At 40.3% G+C, this 25,839-nt stretch overlaps 1 protein-coding gene across 1 annotated transcript; it reads left to right on the top strand.

Moving 5' to 3' along the window:
- Nucleotides 1-405: 405 nt before the first annotated feature.
- LOC310642770 (cystine/glutamate transporter-like) lies at nucleotides 406-19,558 on the top strand (the record flags this gene model as incomplete). Its single annotated transcript, XM_083366669.1, has 12 exons — nucleotides 406-601; nucleotides 6,106-6,232; nucleotides 7,120-7,235; nucleotides 7,327-7,452; nucleotides 7,902-8,001; nucleotides 8,097-8,141; nucleotides 11,994-12,117; nucleotides 12,865-12,968; nucleotides 14,602-14,698; nucleotides 16,280-16,429; nucleotides 18,100-18,274; nucleotides 19,494-19,558. The coding sequence occupies 12 exons, from the start codon at nucleotides 406-408 to the stop codon at nucleotides 19,556-19,558; spliced, it is 1,425 nt and encodes a 474-aa protein (XP_083222795.1).
- Between the last annotated feature and the right edge of the window lie 6,281 nt (nucleotides 19,559-25,839).

Raw genomic sequence — 25,839 nt, 5'->3', positions numbered from 1 at the left:
AATTTATGAGCTGCAGTGATTCACTTAACAACTGAGGCAAGAAAGGTCATAAAATGGGGCAAAACTCACTTAACAAATGTCTCACTTAACAACAGAAATTTTGGGCTGAATTGTGGTCGTAAGCTGAGTACTACTTGTATAAACACTAGTGGATGTAATATAGGTTATTATGCTCCTGCCACCAAATTAATGTCAGGATGCAAATATGGGTATAAGAATATTATATTTACTTCAAAATGTACAATTCTGTCTTAACCATTAACTTTAAAAACAAATGCTCTTCCTTTTTCAATGTAGGTTGATCAAGAATCCAAGGAAAGATCTTTATGGTCTCTCAAGACATTCACCAGCATCAACATCTTTGACATTTGCTTATTCTTCTACTGACCCAGAATCACACTAGCCATGGGAAAATCTAAGAAGAAAGAAGAGGCTGTCTTTCTGAGGAAAAAGATCACACTCCTGAGGGCCTTTTCACTTCTCATTGGGAGCATGGTGGGGAGTGGCATATTCATCTCTCCCAAGGGGGTCCTGAAAAACTCCGGCAATGTGGGCCTCTCCTTGATTGTTTGGTTTGCCTGTGGAATTCTCTCTATGTTTGGTGCGTGGTGAGTTTCTTTTGTCTTCAGCTTTCAAGAGATCAGAAGTTCTGTTGGTCCAATGTTACTGACTCTTATTGAATTGGTAGTTGCTATAGTCATATCTAGCTACCTATGTTGGTGGTTCTATGTGCTAGCAGAGAGCCTGTCAAATGTTAATTTCCCCCAAAAGAGAGGGCAGCAAATAATAATAATAATGATGATAATATAATAATAATAATAATAATAATAATAATAATAATAATAATAATAATAATAATAATAATAATAAATAATTAATAATAATAATAATTGCTTTTTTGTCCCGAGCCAGGCTGCCATACTAAGGTGGATGGGATGAGCGGGGATGAAACTATTACAATGACTCAGGAACTGACAAAACAAGAATAATACTGTGTGTCTAAGCATATTTATGCAACAGCATCCCTTCTCAAACAACACTACAACTCCTGGCAGACTTTGCTGGTTATTTATACCCACTGAGCCGAGAGGGAAGACGGAGGTGGGTGGGGTTACCACTGTTGCCATAGCTGTATGGGTGATGTATAGGATCGGGGCAGTTCTACAATGGGCCATGAGTCAGGGGGCGCTTGGGGCTGATGCGCTGCTGATGGCTGGTCTAAGAGAGTGGTTCAAGGGCAGGAGGGGACCACAGGGATCATCTTTCACCACCACATCTACCTCAGCACCTCGGGAGCAACCACAGCATCTTCTAGAGACCCTCCTTCCCCTCCCCATTTTCTTTACTTCCTCTGGGCTGGGGTTCTTGGTTGGTCGCTCTCCTTGTGCAAGGTCCAGCCATGTCTGGGCTGCTGGGAGGTTGTTCAGGATTGGCCCAGGGGAGAAAGGCAGCGGGAAGGGTCCTTCTCTCCAGGATGCCATCCAGAGAGACCGAGGACAGGCTGAGTAAAAAATAAGAGTTGCTAACCTGCTTTCCAGCTCTGGCGTGTTTCTCTTCTGCTGCAGGAAATGGAGTTTATGGGACTAAAAAAAGTTCAGTCAGACCTTCCAACTCCTTGTGAGATCTTTTTTTTTCCCCCGCAAGAAGTTAGAAGGTCTGACTGAACTTTTTTTAGTTCCACAAATTCTATTGAAAAGAGGTGCTGGAACACCATTCCGTGCATTCTATGACAAAAAAGCCATTATTATTATTATTATTATTATTATTATTATTATTATTATTATTATTATTATTATTATTATTATTATTATTATTATTATTATTCACAACAATGTGAAACTTCAGTTGCCAGTTCTTTACCTGGTATTTGCCTTCATATGCATCAAGTTCTTCCTGAGAACCTAAGATGTCATAATGTCCTGGCATAGTTTACTGTATGTGTAGATGCAAGCAGTGGGGTCTTTTGCAATTGACAGATGGAAATATTGTCAATGTGCAGATTTTCTAAGTGCCATTCAAGATTTTTTTTAGTATGACACCTTGTGTGCCCACAACCACTGGGACTACCACAGCCTATTTATGCCATAATCTTTCAATTTCAATGTTCAGTTATTTTCTGATCTTCTCCAATTCTTTGTCTTCTATTCTACTATCCCTAGTATTGCCACATCAGTTATCCACACCTGCAGTTATATCTGGTGTATTATGGGCCAAGACTTTATCAGACTTTATTTATGTGTACTTGGAAATCTCACAATGTTTTAATCTGCTCATTATGGTTTGTCACATAGCCAGCTGTTAGGTTGTATAGAATATTCACATTTCAAGCCCTTCTCAAGAAGCTGGGATAGGCATGTTTGTTTGATGGTGTTAAAGTTACTGTTGCGGGATGTGAGCTGTTCCAAGTAAAACTGCCTTTTGCAATTGACTGATGGTGATTTTTGTCAATGCCTACTGTGTTCAAATGGTACTTCGGATGTTTTGGGATTGCCCCCAAGGAGCCTATCACTATTGGTATTATCTTTGGCTTCTTTTGCCACAGTTATTCTACTTCTATTGATAAAATAGGTCTATTGGTGTCAGGTCTTTGTATTTTGTTATTTTTTTCAGTTCTACTCTGCTGTCTGCTGTCCACTATCCTGTCCACTATCCAGACTTTAATTATTATTATTACTATTAAATACACTATTATGTTACACTATTACAAAATTTAATAGTAATTAAAACAACTAAAAATAAAATGAAACTTGACAGCCTGGATTCAAAACGACCGTTAAAACTAAGACAACAGCCTATCTCCCCAAAACAGTAACCTTAATAACTATATTATTTCACTGGAATCTTGTTGCTTTGTTCAAACCTGTTCAGATAATTTATTTATTTCTTTTTAAACTGTGGTGCTCAGAACTGGGCACAGTAATTTGATTAACCTAACAATTGCAGAATCAGAAAAGACTTGTTCTCTTAACTGCCTGGTTTCAAAAATTCAGAAAATTAAGACACAACTAATCTTTATTAGTCAGCTATTGCCAAATAAGACAACTGAAGAATATGATTACAGAAGCACTTTTATATTTTCAAACTACCCTACTCTATTCCAATGCTGCTCTCCGGTCAATCCAATCTGATTTTCTTTCTCTTATCCCAGGAGCCTGTAAGGGCTGTCTCCCCTTTTTGTATTCTAAGTAGACAAGACTTTGTGTTTGTCTGGGCACTTTGCATTTCCAAACCCCATCCATTAGTTTCTTTGGAGTGAAACAGATGCATTCTAAAATTGTCTGCCAGTTTTGCAGTCACATTACACTGCTGATTCATACTCATTCGGACATTTCTCACAAGTATTATTGCAAAGACATTTTTTTTCACTCTATATCTTGTCATTTTATTTCTGCAATGTCGCGTGGTTGAACGGAGAGACGGACACTTGAGCTGGGTAGTATTTCTTTATTGAGTCAGAAATGAAGCTGGAGCAAAGGGGTTACCTGGCGTCTCTTTATACCTGCCCAGGTGAATGGTGACCAATAGATTTAAACCTGGGCTTCCCGCCAGTGCAGGTGGCCAATGGATTTAAACCCTGGCTTCCCGCCAGAGCTGACCATGCCCTGGGGCTGTCAACGACTCTCCCTATTCAGGCTTTCCCGCCAAAGCAGATATAGCCTGGAGCTATCCAGCCCCGTGCTGTGCTGACATTTCCGTGTATGCTTTAAAGGCATACACTACAATTTCTGTTTCCTAAGTACCGTAAAAATCTTTGTTTCTCTTACATCAGTCCATTATTTTAGGCTAATTTTACTAAGCTTTCAAGGCTGCTGTGTTATATATTAAAGCCTTTTCTTGTATGTATTCCCTCTATCTCCTCATCCAAGTCACAAATAAAAGTAGTGAAGAGTACAGGGCCCAGGACTGAACCATGTGGCAAATGACTCCTTTCTACCTCTACATCCTGCCCTTTCCAATTGCCCTGTGAAATACTCTCTGCTTAGAGAGGGCTGAGCCAAAATAAGAGTTAAGTAATGCCTCTTTTTTTTTTTGTTATCCACTGACATTTTGCCATTTTCACTGAGCTGATTAATGCAGTACTGATTTCATTGCTTCCTTTTATTTTGAATATAGATAGCTATTTTCCCTTCACCAATCCGATGCTTAGCCTTTCTGACACCATTCCTTCAATTCTAGTTTATCTCCATGTATTGTCCTGGTGATCTATCCATATTCCTCTTTCCATCTTCTATAAATGCCCTTTTCAGTTTTCAGATTTTTGGTAGGCGATTTTATATACCTACATGGGCTTTTACTTACTACGTACTTATTTGTATTGTATTACTTTACTTATTATTTTAACTCAGATGGTCTTTGCCGCATTCCCCATTACCCTAGATTTCTGAGCTGGGGAAAAAAAAATCTCCCTTACAATTGTTTCTATACCTTTTGATCAAGCTGTATAATTGCTATATTCTAATCATGAGATTCACCCCACTGGTCTGTAATGTAGTTGTAATGTAACTGCTCTGGACGATCAAAAACAGCAAGATTTTCTCTTAATACTCCATCAAGTATTGAATTAAGATGGGTAGATACCAAAGAGATGCTAGTGAAAACAAGCAGAAGAAATCAGTATGTTCAAGGAGGTTCCAAGATTTGCAGAAGTAAAAAAAAAAGTTTGTGGGAAGAACAAGTCACCATCTCTTTTTTTTTGTCAGGCTCTAATATGTCCAACATTATCAGGATGAAAAATGTGTATGTGTATGGGGGTGGGGGAGGCTGAGAGGTGAGGAGGTTGAATGAGAAGATTAATAGGCTTCTGGAACCCTCAGTTGAATGCCATTTTTAAAATATGGATTCTTCCTACAGAAAGCCTGGCACCATTTTGAAAAGAAACATGGTCTATTTCAATTCAGTGGGAGTCTAGCATTTAGCCAGCTTCTCTAAATGTCATCTCTGTGTTTCATTTCTGATGAGTTTCCATGGCATGAACATAGGGCTAGAAGCTTAGTTGGAAATGAGTAGGCTTGAATATAAGAATCAATTTTGCTCACACAAATCTAAGTTGAATTCAAAAACCTCCAGCTCATTGTTTTGCCTAATGCTGTTTGATCTTGATTGACATTATTAAACAGAGAACTTTTTACAGGATCCAATCTGGACCGATCACTGGGACTAGAGGTTTAGGCTTCTAAGCTTTCAGATTCGTGCTGGAGACTATCCTCAGGGAACTTCTCTCTACCAGAATGTACACCTGACACATCCCAATAATAGAGAGACGTTCCGTGAGGATCCCACAAATCTGAAAGCTTGGAAGACTTAACCTTTGGTCCTAATGACTGACTCCACATTGGATCCTGCAACATTATCCTGGGACTCGTATATTTGCCTTCATTTGTGAGATAACTTTTTCATCACTTGATGTGAAGCTACTGGGAACTTATATATGTGGCTCTTCCAATGCTTCATGGAAAAAAATCTATGAGGTTACTGGGAATTGAAAATGACTTCATGGCACATAATCAATCATGATAATTTCATGACAATGAAATGTCTGCAAGTGAGCAACCAGGCTCAGAGAGCACCAAGAACTCCAGATAGCTTTTCCTTCCCACTACAAATTTTTTTTTTTGGCCCCGGCCTATATATGACATGGTTCTATGGAACTGATACCATCACTTCATTCATTTTAGCTTTCATTCCCACCTAATTGGCTATGGAGTGTACCCATCCCTTGCAGGGGAAGGAAAATGTAACTACTACAGACTGGGAATTGTGATCCTTCTTTAGTAAAATAATGTGCTCCCCCAGAGCTGCATGTGGCATAGAGTTTAAGCCAGTAGAGTTCAAGGATACAGGGATGTCCTTTCTTTCTCTGAAATTCTTCTCTATATCTGCTAGGACCACAGGATTTATTTAACCATGAAATGATTGTTTTGAATGTATTCTGTCTGTTTCTTCATAGGAGTTTAGGCCAGAGTACATAATATACAGGGGACTCCTATAATTTAGGCTAGGAAAGGCCCAATTTTCTCTTTTCCTGGGACAGCATTTTAGAATGTCCAAACCTTTCCAATATAGTCTTCATCAGGATTCATTAACATTATAATTAAATAATTCCAGGTGCTTTGAGTTACGCAGAACTGGGCACGCGAATCACAAAGTCCGGAGGCCATTACATTTATATCTTGGAAACTCTAGGTCCTCTGCCTGGATTCCTGTTCCTATGGGCCGAATACTTTGCTATAAGGTAAACTTTTCCATTGCAACATTCAGCAAACATGATAACGAAGAAGAAATGCTCTCAACTATTGATTTATCAAGTATAACTAATATGGAAATGGAATAACAAATGGAATAACCTGCAGATTTGGATACAGAAATAAAAGATGGTCCAGGCCAGGAGTAGGCAACCTTGGCTCTTTTATGACTCATGGACTTCAACTCCCAGAATTCCTGAGCCAGTTGAAGTCCAAGAGTCATAAAAGAGCCAAGGTTGCTTACCCCTGGCCCAGGCAAATTATCATACAGTGTTATATTTATAAGGCAATACATACCTTTTATAATTAGCAAAAGGATATAATGTTCTGCCTTTATTTTGTCCTGATTCAGCTGTCCCAATTGGGTAAAAACTGGGCATGGGCATTCACAAAGGATAGTCACATGGCATGACCATGTGATTAAAGACTTGGGGCTTCAAATGTACAGTTGCATTTACCATCTTGTCTTTTGTTACCCAGCCAACCCCCTCCATCGACATCCCTAATACCAGGTGCAGAAAATTTGTATTATGCTCTAAACAATTATTAACATTAAAATGATTAACTCAGATATGATTTCTGGACAGCCAATATCAAATACAAAAAAAATATTTGATGAGTATATGCTTGGTTTTGAAATTATTTGGTGGATAGTATACAATTATATCTGACTGCTTCAAAAATGTTTGAAAGTGAATAATTGAGAGAAACTGAATTTTGAAGATTCATTCCCAATTGTTGTTGCTGGTATTTCTTCCACCTTCTCTTCTTCCTTATCATCATCATCATAATCATCATCACCATCAACTGCATTAGAACATTGCACCATGCTATGTAACATCTACAAGTCTCCTCAAAGAATATAATTTTTCTCTAGACCAGCCAACAGTGCCGTTGTCGCTTTAGCATTTGGACGCTACATATTGGAACCATTTTTTGCGCCTTGTCCGGCTCCACTCCTGGCTGTGAAGCTTGTTGCTCTCCTGGGCTACTGTAAGTCCCAAAGGAAATCTTGACCATTTTGTTTCTCTAGCAGTGGTGAGTCATGCTGATCTTGTGTGCTTTCTCTTTCTTGCTACTCTAGACATTGTCCTGGTCTTAAATTCTTGCAGTGTCAGCTGGAGTGCCCAGCTTCAGACCATCTTATCCATCGTCAAGTTGGCAGCACTCTCTCTCATTATTGTCCCAGGCATGATGCTTTTAGCTCAAGGTATTTTACATTGTTGTTCTTGCCTATTAATCAACACAATGATAAAAACATAAGGAATACTTCAGAGGATTGAGTGCTTTGAATGCTATGTATAAAATTTGAGAGAAATGAAGAAGAGGAAGGGTATTTTTAGAAACAGACTAGAAAGTTCTCCATAAGAAAGCCAATTTTACAGTTTATAATATGACTTACTCAACAAATGATGTTTAAAACATGGCTTATTGTAATATGTTAACCCAACCCAGGCAGGCGGAGCGTCTTCTTATCTCTTGCAACACAATCCTTTTAGACAAGGTAGTTGCTCTGAATCTGGCCCCATCTTTCTTATGCAAAGTATACACTATACCACCAGGTTACATGTATATATACACAATAAAACCTGAACTTTGGTACTAATCAGAATATCTGTTTCTGCTGTGCCTTTATTGTAATTTTACTGTTTTCTTTAGGCCGTACAGAAAATTTCCAGGATGCCTTCAATACCCAAGCACTCGTTTTGGACAAACTACCTTTAGCTTTTTATGCAGGGATGTTTGCCTACTCTGGATGGTATGCATTCTTAATATATATTTCTGAAACCCTCCCGTGATTTCTCACAGTCACTGAAACAGTCCTTTCTGTCTCTTGCTCCTCCCTTCATGCAGGTTCCAAACTAGTTTTGTACGAGAAGAACTAGTGAAGCCAGAACGGTGAGTTGGAAAGATGAAACTGACTAGACCAGTCTTTCCCCATCTGGCCCTCTCCAGATGACTGAACTCCTCTGTTTGTGGGAAATGCTGGAGTTGCATCTGGAAGACACCAGGTTGGTGGAGAAGACTGGGCTAGAGTAACAGGCATAGCACGATACATTTTTGTGGTATAGTACTTCAAAAAGAAAATGATTAGGAGGCAGAAATGATGGAACAGTGCCCAAACTAAACCATAATATTTTAATTTTTCAGTCAAGTATCGTAGCTCATGCTTTTGCCCTTACTATCTAGAAAACTGACAAGCCAAATTAGCTCCCTATTGTGTAGATAAAGAACAAAATGTTCATTTTTCCTTCTAGCTTTATAAAGGCAAGGATCACTGGCATCATTTTTTTTACAAGAAGAATTTTACAAAAACTTTAACAAACTGGTTTAAGGATATTTCAGGGGGATGAAGAAGTTCTTCCTATGTCTTTTTGAGTCCATCCTAAGATTGTAAACTATTTATTTATTTAAAACATTTATATAGCCATCTATCTTATAACCAACTCTGGGCAACTTCCAGTCAAATGTTAAAATTGCACAAAAGCCATATTAAAACTCTAAAAACTAAAGCCATTAAAAACAAGAACCTGGAGTCAAGTCAGATTCTGAAGTTCAGTCACCTCAACTTATCCCAGTGCTTGGAGGAAAAGCCAGATCGTCAAAGCTTTATGGAAAGCAAAGGAGAGTAGAACTTAAGGGGGAAAGTATGTTCCATATAGGGCATACACTGCCATGGAAAAGGCACAGTGCCTGAATGTACTGTGAATGCCATCAAATGGCAATATTTAGGAACAGAATAGAACAGAACAGGAACAGAACAGAATAGAATAGAAGAGTTGGAAGGGACCTTGGTGGTCTTCTAGTCCAAGCCCCTGCTCAGGCAGGAAACCCTATAACAGTGATGGCAAACCTTTTAGAGACCGAGTGCTCAAACTGCAACCCAAAACCCACTTATCTATCGTCAGGTATTGGGTGGGCATGGCCCATTGGGTGGGCGTGGCTGTGGTGGTAACGGCAGACTGGGTGGGACTAAAAAGTTCAATCAGTTCCAACTTTGCGAGACCTTTTGTTCCCCGCGAGAAGTTGAAATTGATTGACTGATTGAACCTTTTTTTTTTGCACATGGCAGCAGAGGCCTAAAGTGAAAAGGTTTTATAAAACCCAGCTGAAGGCCTAGGACTGGGGCGAGGGTGCACATGCCCACAGAGAGGGCTCTGCGTGCCACCTGTGGCACGCGTGCCATAGGTTCGCCACCACGGCCCTATAACATTTCAGACAAATGGTTGTCTAATCTCTTCTTAAAAACTTTCAGTGTTGGAGCATTCACAACTTCTGGAGGCAGGTTGTTCCACTGATTAATTGTTTTATCAGGAAATTTCTTCTTAGTTCTAGGTTGCTTCTCTCCTTGAAGGGACTAAAAGTGTGCCTGCCCTATTTGACTTGGTTGGATGGGTAGATGTCCTTAGGGAAAAGCAGTCATGTAGATAACTCAGCTCTGTCTCATAATAGACAAATCATTGTTTCAAACAGACATGCAATATTCTGTGGTAAAAACTGATTTTCTAAGAGTCCTTTACAAATTATGTGTTTCCATTCAGAGATAAACTCTATTAAGCTGAAAGGGAAGACTTCCTTCTTTGCAGTGGCGTAGCGTGGGTTGTCAGCACCTGGGGCAAGGCAAGTAATTTGCGCCCCCTAACCCGTGGATTTTAGCACTCGAGTCTGCCGCAGGGAGCCCCGCATCCTGGGCGTCCGCCGCACCCCCTACCCACGCCTCCCCCGGGAAAAGGGGGAAGGTCCGGCATCTCCTCCCTCACGTGCGGCAGAAGCGCCGGGACCCGAGGCCGTGCCAGGAGGAGGGTGGCGCAGCGGAGCCTCCGCTTCGGAGCCGGCAGGGGGGGCGGCTGGGGGCGCTGCCGTCCCTTTCTTACCTCTGATGCCTGGAAGACAGCGGGACCCGCCAGCGCAGCTGCCCGTCTCGCTCAGGCATGCACCGCGGCTGGCCGGGGCTTCCGCCGGGGGTGCATCCGGGCGTGGGGAGCGAGGGAGGGGGCCGGCACGATGCCCCGTGAGCTTGGCAGCCCTTGGCCAGAGCTGCGGCTGAGCCTGGAGCCGCACCAGCCCACACCTGCTGCCCCGGGAGAGCTCGGCTCGCTCCTCTGATCCCCCTCCCGACACCGCCGCCCCCTCAGCCACGTGCGCCGGGCCGCCACCGCGGGGGCCGCTCTAGCGCGGAGAGGGGGAGGCCGGTCCCCGTTCCGCCTCGCCAGCCGCTGAACTCTGGCTTTTGAGCAGGAGCGACCTTGCCCTGCTTGCACTTGCCCGGCGCCGGGAGCAGCTGCCGCCGACCGCCCCGCTTTTCGCAAGCCCCACTACGCTGCCGCCACCTGCCGCGGGGTGAGGGAGTCGGGGCCGCACTGGCGGGCGCTTCTCTGGCAGTGGGGCATGCTGGTGCCCTGCACTGCGCTCTGTCTGCGGGGGCCGCGCTGGGAAAGGTGGAAGTGCAGCTGTGGTCTGGGATGGCTCCGAGCCCTGTCTGGCTGGCTTTGTGCCTCCGTCCCCCAAGAGTAGCTGGTTGTGAGTTGCTGCTTCCCCGAGTGCGCCTCAGCCCCGGATCCCCCCCGCGGGACTCCAGCCGCACGAAGGGCGCTTCGGCGCGTCTTCCATCCCTCCCGAGTGCGAGCGCGCCCCCCCCAGATGTTGCGCCCGGTGCGGCCGGCCCCCCCCTGCACCCCCCACGCTTCGCCACTGCTTCTTTGTGCATGCATATAGAATTGCAGAGGCAGTCTGGGTTCCTGTATGAAAAATAATAAAAAGAAGTGAGTAATAAATAATAAAAAGAAATGAGTAATTGAAGCATTTTGCAGAGCACTCCGCACTGTGGATATGATACAAATGCCTGAATGAGTTCTAGGAGCCAGAAAAGGATTCTGCACATGTAAGGCAAAACAATAAACAATGGATGGAAACTAATCAAGGAGAGAAGCAACCTGGAATTAAGGAGAAACTTCCTAACAGTGAGAACAATCAACCAGTGGAACAGCTTGCCTTCACTGGAGATTTTTAAGAAGAGACTGGACAGCCACCTATTTGAAATGGTGTAGAATTGGACTAAAAGACCTCCAGGGTCCCTTCCAGCTCTATTTTGATTGATGTGCAATACATGTAGAACATTTCTTCTGGCTATGGGAACTGCTAGGGGTGGAACTGAATGAAGCAGCTTTGCCAAGGTGCTTTGGCCTAACCTTTGCTCAAGCAAAGCTCTATAAAACTTTGCTGTACTACAACTGTAGCATCTCTGTGAGGAGGAGAATAGATAAACCACTGAGAGAACAATATTAAATATAGATCTTTACTCTCAAAACATGTAAAAAGGTTCAGCCTCCTTCATGTCATGCTTGCTTTCTGGACAAGCCATATACACTTGAGCTCTGTGTAAAAGTAACTAATTTAATTCTCATCCAAGTATTATCTTTGGCTCCCTCTGGAGGCTTGGTGTTATATTTAAAACACTGGTTTCTGCAACCTCTTAAGTTTAGCCAATGCATAGACGTGAAGAGAGATAAGAAATTGTTCCAAAAAATGTTTTTTTGAATTATAAAATTGGGTAATCTTGTGAAGTATGAAAGGGAGTTAACAGCAGTGAATGACAGCAGTGATATACATTAAAAAAATAAAAAAATAATGAGTATTCATTAACAATAATTTATAAATTAATAAAACTGTACTCCCAAGGAATTAAATCTTAACTGAGATGGGGCTACGGATGTACTCATACATATCTGTATTTCCTTTTCCTTTTTGTAGAAATATCCCTCTGGCTGTGATTGTGTCTGTGATCACAGTGATCGTGGGGTATATGCTCACCAATGTTTCCTATTACACAGTACTGACAGCAGCAGATGTCCTTGTCTCCCAGGCAGTGGCTGTGGTGAGTTGAAAGTCAAGACTGTTTTTACAATCAGATTAAACTAACACACACACACACTCACTGCACCCCTTTGGACACAGGCATTCCAAAGGGTTCAATTTGCAATTGATGAAAGGGAGGTTTGGCAATTAAGTGGCAATTAAGCACAGTTTCACAGAATAAGGCTCCCAAGAGTTTGTTTTGTCTCTGTAAAGCTTCGGAATAGCAAAACAGCATGAATATTCACACAGGGGTAAGGGCTCAGATGGAGAGCACTGTTATCTCTTCTTAAAAAAATAATAATCTCAATTTCTGTTCTTAATTTTCTGTTCTATATTATTATTATTATTTTGTAGAACTGAAAGTTCTGAGATGGGATTTGGCATGGAGCCTGAGGAATTCTGCAAGCTGAAGTCCACAATCTTAAGGTTGCCAGATTTGAACAACGGCGGAGAGATAGATAAAAACAGAGTCAGAGATAACGAGATAGATCAATGCACGCGTGCATACATACAAACACATAAGATTTCGAGATTAGAGTATTTCCAAAGCTTTCTTAAAGACTGATGAAGCAAGCGGTAATAATATTAGAGACATAAGGAACAAGCAGGTGTAAAACTAGAAATGAAAATACTGTTCAGCTGATGCCCTAACAGCTCTCTGAAGGCCTCCTGGTGATTTTGTTTGCAGCTGAGTTGATTCCTGCAGTGTTTCACTTATATGAATTATAACCATGCCTTTCTCTCTTCTCCCCACCCCCCCCATCAGAGTTTTGCACGGAAAGCTTTCCAGAGCCTTATCTCTGTGATTCCAATCTTGGTTTCCCTGTCTTGTTTTGGAACCATGAACGGGGGAATTTTTACATTTTCAAGGTTAGTAGCTGGCTAATTTCTAATGTTTACCTTTATATCTCATGACACTATGACACATTTCATACTGGTGTTATTACAGCTTGTGACAGACACTGATTAGGACCCAAAAGTCACAGAGGCAGGATAGGGACTGGTAAACAGGGCAGCACATTTGATACTGATACGATTTCTCCCAACTCAAGGAGGAGGCCAAATTCAACTCAGACTCTAAGCATGTGAAACTGAGTAACAAAATACAGCAAGGACACTTGTTTGTTTCAGAGGCAAATTGGAAGGAAATTATCTAGAACACAGAAATGATGAACTATAAGGATTTCTGTATCCCTACATTTCCTTCTTGGGCCTTTGCTGTTAGCGGTTTCCCCTGCCAAATTAACTTCCAGGCCTTCATTTTCACTACACAGATGTGGAAGTCAGTTGTGGAGACAAAAGAGATGTGGGAATTTCAGGGGAAAAAGACAAGAAGAAGAGGAATGAAATCCTTGTCTCCTTCAGATGACCCATTCTAACGTTATGAAGTAAAGGAGGAGAAAATTGTGTTTTTCTTACAGATACTCCATTTTCAGATGTTGAACATTATGCTGAGCCTCAGCTTACTTAACATGGACTGTTAAATAAATCATTGTGGGGTCAAGTTCATATAAATATAAACTTAGACTTGCAAACAGCAGTGGCTGGGCTGACACAGCTGATAAGCCAAAATTAACTTACATTTCAGAAGGAGGGACAGATTTTTCCTGTTGTTTTGATTGTGCATATAACACCCTGAATGATGGCCTTTTTGGTCCCCTCTAAAATTACCAAATGTCTTGGAAAATAATAGCCATTTAGATAAAAGAGGAATCGGTCATTTTATAAATAGTTAATTAAATCAATACCAATAAAATAAAGCATTTTCTCCCGATACTCCTGTGTAACACCTCTTCTCCGCGAGCTGCATTGGCTTCCAGTTGCCCTCCATGTGAGATTCAAGGTGCTGGTGATGACCTATAAAGCCCTAAATGGCATGGGTCCGGATTATCTCAGGGAGCACCTGCTGCCAGCATCAACTTCCCATCATCCTGTGTGCTCCCACAGGGAGGGCCTCCTCAGGGTCCCACCGGTCAGGGAATGCCGGCGGGCGATCCCCAGGGGGAGGGAGTTCTCTGTGGGCGCACCTGCCCTATGGAATCAATTGCCGGTGGGACTCCGGATCGCCCCCGACCTTCGTTCGTTTCGCTGAGACCTAAAAACCTGGCTTTTTGAGTTAGCTGGCCTGGACTGAGGGGTTTTAAGGTTTTTAAATTCTAATTTTAAATTTTGGGGCTATTTTATTTTAATTTTTATATTGTATTGTTTTAATTTTGCCCTGTAAACTGCCCTGAGTCCTTCGGGAAAAGGGCAGTATATAAATTAAATAAAATAAATAATAATAAATATTTTGAAACAAGAGAAATGAGAGGTTGAGGTGCTCTGCTGACTGTTTTTGCATTTAGATTTTTTTAAAAATATTGTTGCCTGATTTCATTTAGAGCTATCGTTTGAAGGATGGCATAAAATTATCTCTATGAAATGTATTTCCAATCTACCAGGCTTCTACTAATGAAGTTTCCTACATTCCTGAGTTCTTTTACAGCTAATTTTCTACTTCTAGGACATTGTTTGTGGCATCCAGGGAGGGGCAATGGCCCACCCTCTTCTCTATGATCCACATCCAACGCCATACCCCACTCCCAGCCGTCATACTAATGGTATGCTTCTTTGTGTATAGTGTCAGATTAATTCCTTACTTCAGTGGCTCTGGGGTGGCAAGCCTGTGACAATCATCTTTAGCTGACAATAATGCAAACAGCCTGTGTTATTGATACCCTGACCACAATAATACCAACAGTTGTTAAAGTGTGTTGTTTTGCTTTTAAAATCATCATGATTGCCTATATGGATTATTGCTTATAATGTTGTGCCCTCAAGTCAGTGTTGACTCTTAGCAACTACATACTGTAGATAGGTCTTCTCCACCAATGGCCCTTCAGCATTTCTAAAGTTCTGTAAATAAATAAAACCATCACTGTTGTCATCCTCTTCTCTTTTATTCTACCTTTCCCAATACTATTATTATTTAAGTGTCTTAAACAAAACAAAACAAAAAATAGGTTAAATTGCCCAGATTGTGTAGTGAATGGTGGCATGTCTGCATATGTATCTTCATGCATATATATGTGGTTTACAAAAAGGGTTTTCAATTACTATGCTAGTCTTCTAGTTGTACCTGATGGCACTTATATGTGTTGGACTACAACTCCCATTCACCAGTCAGTTGCATGTTCTTGTGGAGTATAAAAAGCAGTGAATAGCAGTGAAAAGCCATTGCTAACAGGGGATTTTATGGCTTTAATTCAAGACATCCAGATGGCGCCTGATTTTGCAAGATTTATCTATGTGTTCTGTCTCTGAGTGAATTTTCTATAATGCTTTTTTTGTGTGTAATGCCAGGTGTTACTCCTAAATGAAACAATCCATTTGCTAGATTTTTACGTTCTAAGACTGGTGGAACCAATTAATATGCTGGTGTATTGATCATATGTTAAAATTCAAATGATCTAAAACTCATTAATTGCTTGACAGCCCACATTGGCAATAGATTTTCTGTTGATGATTTATAAAATATTTCAGTGGATTTGTTCTTATTTAGTTTAAAATATTGTGCTTTAAATTTCTTTCTGTTTTGGAATTTGACCTGTGAGCGATTGTCATTTCAAAATTAAAACACGTGTCTTAAATTTAAACTCCTTTCACAAAGCAGCAACCATCTTGCATTCTTGAAGCTGTTGGCAATACAAGTGCAAACCCTATAAATGATTTTGAAAGAAACAACAACATACTTTTCATGCTTTGTCTAAAGCAGGGATGTCAAACTCAATTTCATTGAGGGCCGCATCAGCATTGTGGTTGCCCTCAGGGGGCCGGGTGGGTATGGCCTGGGTGGGCGTGGCCTACTCGGTGGTCGTGGCTAGAGTGCGTATGGCCTACTGGGTGCGCGTGGCCAAGGGTTCCTATGGGGGCCTGGGCAGGAGTGGGACAGATCTGAGGGTCTCTGGCGGAAGGAGGGTCTCTGCGCCAGGGCCAAGGCAGTGGGGGCCGTTGCCTCACTGTTTCCAAGATGGCTTCGCAGGCCACATGAAACCACTTCGCAGGCCAGATCTGGCCCCCGGGCCTTGTATTTGACATGTCTGGTCTAAAGCAAATGAGCCAAGTTAGCTTTGGGTTTCTGCCTTCTTCCCATGAAAACTCTAATGGTTTAGTTTACTATCTTTCCATTTTATTTCTTCAAGTTTCCTTTGGTCACAGCCATGATTTGTGTAGGAGACCTTTACCACCTGTTGAACTTCTTCAGCTTTTCCCGGTGGCTCTTCATAGGATTAGCCACACTTGGGCTTATAGTTCATCGCTGCCGCCATCCTGATATATTAAGTCCATTCAAGGTATGCTTTGATAGTTTGAAGTCTCTTAGGAACATAATGTTTGACCTTTTTGCATTAGCTCTGTAGAGGTGAATCAGAAGTTCTTTAGTCTAATTCCTCTCAAATATATTCAGTAAAGTGGAATTGTTATTATATATGCCACCTAATTCCTAGCTGCTTTGGGCAATTTACAAATTATTTGAAAAACAGGATAATAAAAATAAGGAAGAAAGAAGGATAGAGATGGCAGAATTACAAACTGGGTATAAACAAAACAAGAATTATTATCAACCAATTGGCAAGTTAATCTGAAGCCAATATACAAATGGTGCTGGATAAGAGCGAGGGATACCCTGGTTCAAACTTCTGCTTAGCCATGAAACTGGCAAAGAGATCAATAATAACTTACCTATCTTAATGGAATATAAGTCCTGGGTCTTTGATAGAAGGGTGACACATAAATGTTATTTATGAGCACTAACACAACTAGGGTGTTTACTCTGCCTTCAAGAAGTCCTGAAGTTACTTTGTTCCACCTTCCGTTTTTAGTAATTCAGAAATTCAAAGTTTTCCTATACCAAAATCTTTGCAACACTCAAAAGCACACAAAAGTGGTGAAATGTTCTTCTTACAAACATTTTAAAAAACTAATAAAAAATTGGAATGACACTTCTGCAACTTGCATATTACTTGTACAGATCTAGGGAAAAAGAGATATGATTATGACAGATATAAAATTGCTACTCCCTTATAACTGGTTGAGAAAACAACCTTAATCCTCTTAAAAGGCCACAAAACCCCTGTCTTGATTCACGGCTGTGCTTCTGAGAATGCGATGGTCTTCCCCATTAATCAGACAAATACCTTTGGGAGGAGGGTGAATGGTATGCATGTCATTATCTAGACTTGACTATATGTTTCAGTCACATCCATACAGCTTTCTTAGCAGAAGGGAATGGCCACTGTCTTTTTTCTGGTTGGGTTTTGGATTTCATAACTTCTGATTAAAAATGTAATAAAAAGCACATGTTTTTGTGAAGCAGCATACGTTTTCATAAACTGCAGCTCATAAAATCTTATGCCTTTTAATAGAATTTAATTTAATTTAATGTAATTTAATATAATTTGTCTGTTGGAAAAGGTGCTACCCAGTCCCTGATTTTTCCAAGGCAATTTGACTAACTTGTCACCTGCAGAGTCCTACTGCCCTCATTCTTGCAGTGGATTGTCCTTAGCTTCTTCCCTCCCCTTTGAACTTTACCACCAGGGAGATCCTACTAGAAATTTACACTCTCACTGGAATCTCTCTCAGGTTCACAGAAGCTATTGAGCTCTGCCACCGTGTCAAGACGATAATTCCTTAGAAGGATCTGTCAACCCTCAGAGATACTCCAGACAAAAAATATGTAGAGTACTAACACTACCTTCATTACAAGGCTACAGTAACTGAATCTTGCAAGTTTGAAAATACATGTATCTCCCTCTCACCTTTACAGTTCAAGAAACTGGGCAGGTTCAGTTGCCTTTTATTTGACCAATGCCTAGTCTACTGCTGCTGCTGTTTCTCAAGGACATTCTCACAGATCATTACTGCTTCCATCGATGATGGAGATTTAAATTAAAATATGACAAAGACCTCCTATGAAACATTTTTACCTGATAACATACCTTTCTCTCTCCCCCCCCTCCAGGTTCCTCTTTTCATTCCTGTTTCCTTTACTGTCATCTGCCTTTTCACAGTCGGAATGTCTTTCTACTCAGACCCTGTTAATATCAGCATTGGATGTGGCATCGTTTTAAGTGGTCTTCCAGTTTACTTTTTGCTCATCAAACAATCAATGCCAAATTGTTGCCGTAAAACTTTCCGTGAGTGGATCGTTTTAGATTATGACGTCCTTAAAATCATAGCCTATGATACTGTAAGCTGAAGCAGGAGAAACATCTCCCATTTTGCTCAGCTTCCACTTCTGATATCTCTAGGAAGCTTGACAAAATGGGTCAGGATGCTGGAGAAAGGGGCATGTCTCTCATCTTCTACTAGGAGGTTTTTGCATGCATTTGCCTCACCTGTAGTATCTCAGACATGTCAAACCCGCAACGTCGTGTGATGTCACGCAACATATCGGGACAGTTTTGCCATTGCCAGCAATGGGGTGGGTGCAGCTTCCATGTGATGTGTACAGCCTGCAGGCTGGCAGTTTGACACCCCTGCTGTATTTGATACATAATAAAGGGATCATTATATAGCTTAAGCCAATAAGCAAGCATAAAATAGTGTATCCTACATGATTAACTTTGGCTAGAACTTTTTCGGCTAATCCGTGTATGCAATAATACACATTTTACATTATAATTATATTATTTATATTACAAAAATAAAGTAATTACATTATTTAAGGATCAGCCCAGTCCAAGAACTACTTTCAGGTCTGGCAACTCAGTTGCAATTCCCAGCCAACATGGCTACTATATTTCTGAACATTTTGAAACTTGAAGTCTTGAGATCTGGAGGTGTCAAGGTTGGGACACAAAGAGTATCCAGACAAACATATTCTTTGACTTATCTGGTTCCTAAATTATGTTATTGGGCTTCTTATTGTCCAAATAGAACTTCCTCCAAACATTCTGCCCACGGTTTCACTTTTATTTATTTAATTAAACTTATAGTTGCCCACTCCAAAATTCTTTTGAAAGAATTGAGGTTCCAGACAAATATATATATATATATATATATATATATATATATATATATATATATATATATATATATATATATATATATTAGCTTGAATTCAAACTTGAACATACATATATGAGCCTTAACTAGAGAAATGTTACAGTTTGGAGTCTGACTTTATATCATAGCTGATTATCAATAAAGGCATGTGATCATCTATCCCCCCCCAAATGATAAAGTTCTAGGAAACCAGTAGAGCAGCTACCACTGTTCAATCAGCATAGGGGGCTGTTCTTCTCTTTTAAGTTTTATTTAAATTTATATTTCCTTTCTGAATTTTTAGACTGCTTCAGCCAACCAAGTCAAAGTACCACCATATTCATATTCTTCACTCTATTCTTCCTGCAGGCTTTCTTACACTGAAGCTTCAGATCCTCTTGAAGGTGGTACAGCAGGAGATCAGGACATACTGACCAGTCCTTACTTTGCAATGTTGACTTTGGGGAGACTTCTGTACAAGCCTGTATTTCCTATCATACCTAGAGTAGCTTTGCATGGCTGTTTCCAGTTTGGAGTTCCAACACCATATGGGATGTTCACCAGAGATCAAAGGCACGAAGAAACTTGCCCTGATTTTTGCTTACTATTTGATTGTTTTAAAAATGTAATCTATGCTGCTCTTGGTCTTATCCTCATCTGCAATGCAGATGCACTTAGGTGCAACCAATAAATCTGATGCAGTTGCATCTGCATACCTACTCTATTTCTACATAAAGCAAGGGTAGAAACACATTATTTGTAGATTTTGAAATACCATAAATTTGTTATGGTATATTTTGACGGGCATTTCTGGGTTCAAGAGAATTTTGGATGCTTTTTAGCCTATGAAAAGCTTTACAAAAGACACATTTTTCAAAGCTGTAAGTGCATTTGATAGGATTCAAGATATTTTTAAACATGACCGGTGGTGTTATAATGGGTTTCCTGCACACCAGAGTGCTGTGCTGAATCATCATTGACATTCCTTCTGACTTTGATGGTGTACATTTGGAATACAGTTTTAACAGGATTTTTCAACCACAATGACATCCTACTTTCAGTTACTGTTACTGGCACTTCAGCAAGTGTTAGTAACTAAGTGTTAGTAACTTAAGTGTTAATTTTAAATACTTTGGTGCCATCACCTCAGTTGGGAGAAAATTACTGTTCTCTACCCATGCAAAGGAATAATGATTTTGACACAGTTGCAATGGTTAGGATCTAGCCAAACAAACAACAACAACATTAATAGTAGTAGTATAGCAGGGTCATGTTCTGCAGCATTTGCATAGTATTTTGCTTAAAACAGCAAGATTCCATTCTTTCACTAACATGTTTAAGATTGATCTGTCAGACTGAAATGCATCTCTTTGTAAGACAGAGGGCAGAGCATGTTGTAAATGTTTTGTATATTAAATGGCAGCAGTGTTAATTCTTTTCTGTCCATGCCTGTTTCACATGTGTTCATTCATAAATATGTACTATTTCTGCCTTAATCTGTATGTTTTTGAAAATAAGTAGAAAAATATACTCATTTTATATGCATTTTGTCATAAAATATACATTTTGCTGTAAACTATCCAAGTTTGTTTATTGGGACAGAAAATGATTGTGTAACATTTGAAGAAGCATTAAACTGCCAGTTTGGTGTAATAGTTAAGGTACTGGTCTAGAAACCAGGACATGGTGAATCCTAGTCATGCCTTGGGCGTGAATGCTAGCTGGGAGAGTCACTCTATTTCTCAATCCAGCCCACCTCACAAGGTTGTTGTTGTGGAGAAAAATAGGAGGATAAACTTTACGTCTGTTTGCCCCCTTGAGTTATTTATAAAAAATAATAAAGGCAGGATTAAAAAAATCTAAACAAAAATAATGGGAAAGATTTAATTTGAGAGGTTTTCACTGTCAGGAAATTTCTCCTTAGTTCTAGATAGGATTTTTCATTAAGGAGCTTCCACCCATTTTTTCATGTCCTGACCTCAGGTGCTTTGGAGAAAAGGTTGACCCCTTCATCTTTGTGACAGCCCCTCAAGTGCTGGAAGGCTGGTAGTATATCACTTCTAATCCTTCTCTTCATTAGACTACACATACCTAGTTCCCTTAATCCAAGGCACTTTTCCAAAAGGCAACTGGACTTCCTTGGTTTTTTCCTTTGAAAATGTTCTGCTTCTCATCCAAGAAGCTTCTTCAGTTCTAACCAGTTCCCTTAACTGCTCATTATACAGTGTAAGCCTCCAGAGCCCTAATCATCTTTGTTGCTCTTGTCTGTATTCTTTTTAGGGTCTCAGCATTTTTTTTTTATATCATGGTGACCTGAACTGGACACATTATTCCAAGTATTGCCTCACTAGTGCAGCATAAAGCAAACTATCACTTCATATCATATTGATACTATCCCTCTTTGAGCAGGGCTTTGAGCAGTTGACTTCCAAGCATGGAGAAATTAAAATGTTCAAGGACCTTACTTACATATGTTTGCATATGCCTTTAAATGCTTCTCCTAGGTCCTAGGATAGGGGCAGGCAACCTCGGCTCTTTTATGACTCATGGACTTCAACTCCCAGAATTCCTGAGTCAGCTATGATATGCTGACTCAGGAATTCTGGGAGTTGAAGTCCATGAGTCATAAAAGAGCCGAGGTTGCTTACCCTTGTCCTAGGACAGACATGTCAAACACAAGGCCCGGGGGCCGGATCCGGCCCGCAAAGTGGTTTCATGTGGCCCGCGAAGCCATCCTAGAAACAGTGAGGGAACGGCCCCCTCTGCCTTGGCCCTGGCCCAGAGACCCTCCTTCTGCCAGAGACCCTCAGATCTGTCCCACTCCTGCCTAGGCCCCCATAGGCACCCTTGATGCGAACAATGTAGAGCTGGCCATGCCCACCCAGTAGGCCATACGCACTCTAGCCACGCCCACCCAGTAGGCCACGCCCACCCTGGCCATACCCACCTGGCCCCGAGGGCAACCGCAATGCTGATGCGGCCCTCAATGAAATTGAGTTTGACACCCCTGTCCTAGGAGAATTAAAATAGTTATGGTATTGTTACAGCATCTAGCTAAATTTGTTTGGTCTCAGAAACACCAAGTAGGTCTGAATTGGTAGTAACTTGGATGGAGGAACTCTAGGACATTCCATATTTATTTTTTATTTATTTATTTTAATTCCATTTATATCCCGCCCTTCTCCGAAGACTCAGGGCGGCTTACAAGCTTAGCAGTAGCCTTCATTCTACGTATATGCCTGCTTGTTAGGGCTTTCACACAAACCCCAAGCGGCATTATTACAAAGTCAGCTTAATTGCCCCCAACAATCTGGGTCCTCATTTTACCTCCCTCGGAAGGATGGAAGGCTGAGTCAACCTTGAGCCTGGTGGGATGCGAACCTGCACTAATTGCAGGCAGCTGGTGTTACTTAAGGAGGCATCAGCCCACTGCTCCACCAAGGCTCTATATCTATGTATATGGACACATGTATATTTCACACAGAAATAAAAAATAACTTCTCAGAAGACAACGCTAGCAAACCACCTCCATGTTATTGCCAAGAGAACCCTATAGATGTGTCAATGTGATCATCAACTTGAGACCTTCTTTAAAGTATTTCTGTTCACTGCAATTTATACACCATTTAATACATGTTATCCTATGAAGAAGCAGTCATTTTAACCATTGTCTATACGGTCCTGAGCTTTCTTTTGCCAGTTGGGCCCACAATACTTGCTGATGTTGTCGATTCATGTTGTTTTAAGTCTCTTTCATGGATGTTTTTTTTATCAAGTGGGATCCATTCTATGACTGCCCATCAGTTCTTCAATTAAACATAATTCACCAGTGCCAAGATATCCCTTTTTTTCTTTCCTTAACTCAAGGGGAAAAAAACACAAAATGCATACATTTTTGTTCTTCTGTTGCAATGCTTTTAATCAATGCTAGGAGTTCCCATGTTCCAATGACTAAACTAGAGGAAGAAACAGGATGTGATTTTAATTTAATACCAAATCTACAGTATGTAAATGTACTATGAAACTAAAGTTTAAGAGTTGTAGGAGTTTAATTTTCAATAAAATAATATATAGAAGGTTCACCAACAAAATAGGTTCTTTTTGATATTATTAATCTTCACAGCCATTAATCTTGACTCTCCAGATACTAAAGTATACTGTATGTTCAAAACTTGCTTTCAGCACAAACTTCAGAGATACGACCTGGTTAGATTACTACATAGTAGTTGCAATAAAGCAAGATAACTGCCACGTACCTATCTATAGAATTTAAGTGAAAAATATTCTTTCAGGACAAAAATTGATTTATATCAATTTCATTAAATCTCATTTTAAAAATTGAGTACAATTTGATATTTTATTTCAAATCAAGGTTCCATTTCCTGAAAAGAAAAGCACTTGAACCAGTCTGTGTAATATGGACTTTGACCATTTTGTATTTTAATTGCTTGCTATAATTTATGAATGCTTATTGGCTTTTACCTGTCACTGTTCTCAGTGCCAGAGCTGAAGAGTAATAACTGGTTTAGTGGTATGAGATTTTATACAGAGAATTACAGCTGATCATAGATCCAAATCCAGTTCTTCTTTGTCCATAGTTAATGCTATTGGCACCACCAGAATGGTTTTCAAATCAGCAGTTGTGAAACAGAATGTATCAAGAAATGCTGATGTTAATCATGCTAAAATATAAAATTATTATTATTATACTTTCTTCTAAATGAACAATCTTCCTTACTGGCCATGAACGTGTGACTCTCTGAAGTTTGGGTTCAGCCTCTGCCTGGATACAGTATACAAAACGAGCTGTGAATTGAACTTGATGGAGAAGAAACACAGAGAATATTAAGCGTATTTAAATGTATAATTAAGATCAGTGTAAATTTTGGTTCTGTGCTGGTCTCACATTTTGTTTTAAAAACTAGTCATGCTAAATGCAACTATATATTTTCCCTGCTTATTTAGCTTTGTGTGGGCAAAAAGATTTCAGCTTCCCCTGGAAAAAGAAGCCAGTTGATGACAAGTCTCTTAGAAGAGATCATTGCACAACTGGTATGCCACAATTGTGCAGACTTTTATATCTGTTCATCTCCTTATTTTAAATAACAATAGACTGGAAATAGGAACTGAGGCCGTAACAGCTACATACGAACCTGAAGTTGGAATGAGGGAATCATACCATCTTCATGGTCATCCCCAGCTTCAGGTTCATAGTTCTTCATCGCTGAGAATATTTGCTCAGAGTGCTGGGAGTTGTTGTTCAATTATGCAGAAAATTTTAGAGATCTTCCATCCTTACTTTTGGTAATATGCACTAAGTCACATATGACAGGAAAGAATAAAGACTGGGCTCACATAGTGAGCTCAGCTATAATGGCATTAGTTATGTTATGTATTTACATGTTATAATACACAAGTTATTAATATAGTTCAATGGGGCTGAGGTAAAAGCCGCGGCAGCTTTTGACAGCTGTCAAAAGCTGCCGGAGAACAACTGGGCAAGCGCAAGCCGGCTGACAGCTCTCGGCTGTCAAAGTCGCCGGCTACCGCGCACGCGCCACCAGTTTGACAGCTCCGAGCTGTCAAACCGGCCCGACACCGATTGGCTGAAACAAACAAGCGGGAAACCGGCACAGCCCCGATTGGTTAAAAACCTGACAGCTGTAGTATAAATAAGAGCGCTGTTTATTGTTCCTTGCCTGGTTCCAGAATAAAGTTGAGTTCTGTTTAAGCCTGTTGTCCGGCCTGCTCCTTTAAAGCAGGTTAGTTTCTGGCAGTGTTTTAAACACTCAGCTAGTTTATGATTCAATACAATGTACAGATGCAAACAATTGTTTAATTAGAGATCTATGATTCACTAGATTAGCATTGTGGAAACTCAACCAATATTGTGTGGAGTGGATTGTTTCAGCCTATCTATGCTCTAACTTATCTACTAATTCCTTCCTTCCTTCCTTCCTTCCTTCCTTCCTTCCTTCCTTCCTTCCTTCCTTCCTTCCTTCCTTCCTTCCAGTATTGTGGCTACCTCACTGTTCTTAGATTCAGTTACAACACTATTTTTTTTTTAAAAAAATGTTTAAAACATTCTACCTCCTCTTTACATTCAGTACACACACACCTAAACACACCCACACCCACACACCCTAGCTGATACAATTATGTCAATATAATGTTCCCCAATTTGTAGTTGTAGAATTGATGGAGATAATAATGCAATATGGGAAAGTTTCTGGATTTAAGATTAATATACAAAAAACTAAAATACTGTCTAAAAATATGACAGTATCACAAAAGGCTGTTTTAGAAGAGCTAACGGGATTTGAAATAGTTAAAAGGGTTAAATACTTGGGGATATATTTGTCAGCCTCAAAAGTGAAGTTATACAAAAATAATTATGAAAAGTTATGGAGAAAAGTACAAAAAGAATTAGACAGTTGGAAAAAATTACAATTATCTTTATTGGGAAGAATTGCAGCAGTGAAAATGAATGTTTTGCCAAAATTTTTATTTTTGTTTCAAATGATACCTATACTTAAAAAGGATTTAAACTTGGAGGAATGGCAAAAGGGAGTTAATAAATTTGTCTGGGCAGGGAAAAAGCCACGAGTTAAATTTAAGATAATGCAAGATATGCGTGAAAGAGGTGGTCTTAAAATGCCTAATTTCAAATTATATTATGAGGCTGCTGCTTTATCAGCGATAAGTGACTGGTTTA

Source organism: Vipera ursinii (genome assembly GCF_947247035.1).
Source record: "Vipera ursinii genome assembly, chromosome: 6".
Taxonomy (NCBI): Eukaryota; Metazoa; Chordata; class Lepidosauria; order Squamata; family Viperidae; genus Vipera; species Vipera ursinii.
This window is presented reverse-complemented; position numbering and strand designations above follow the sequence as displayed.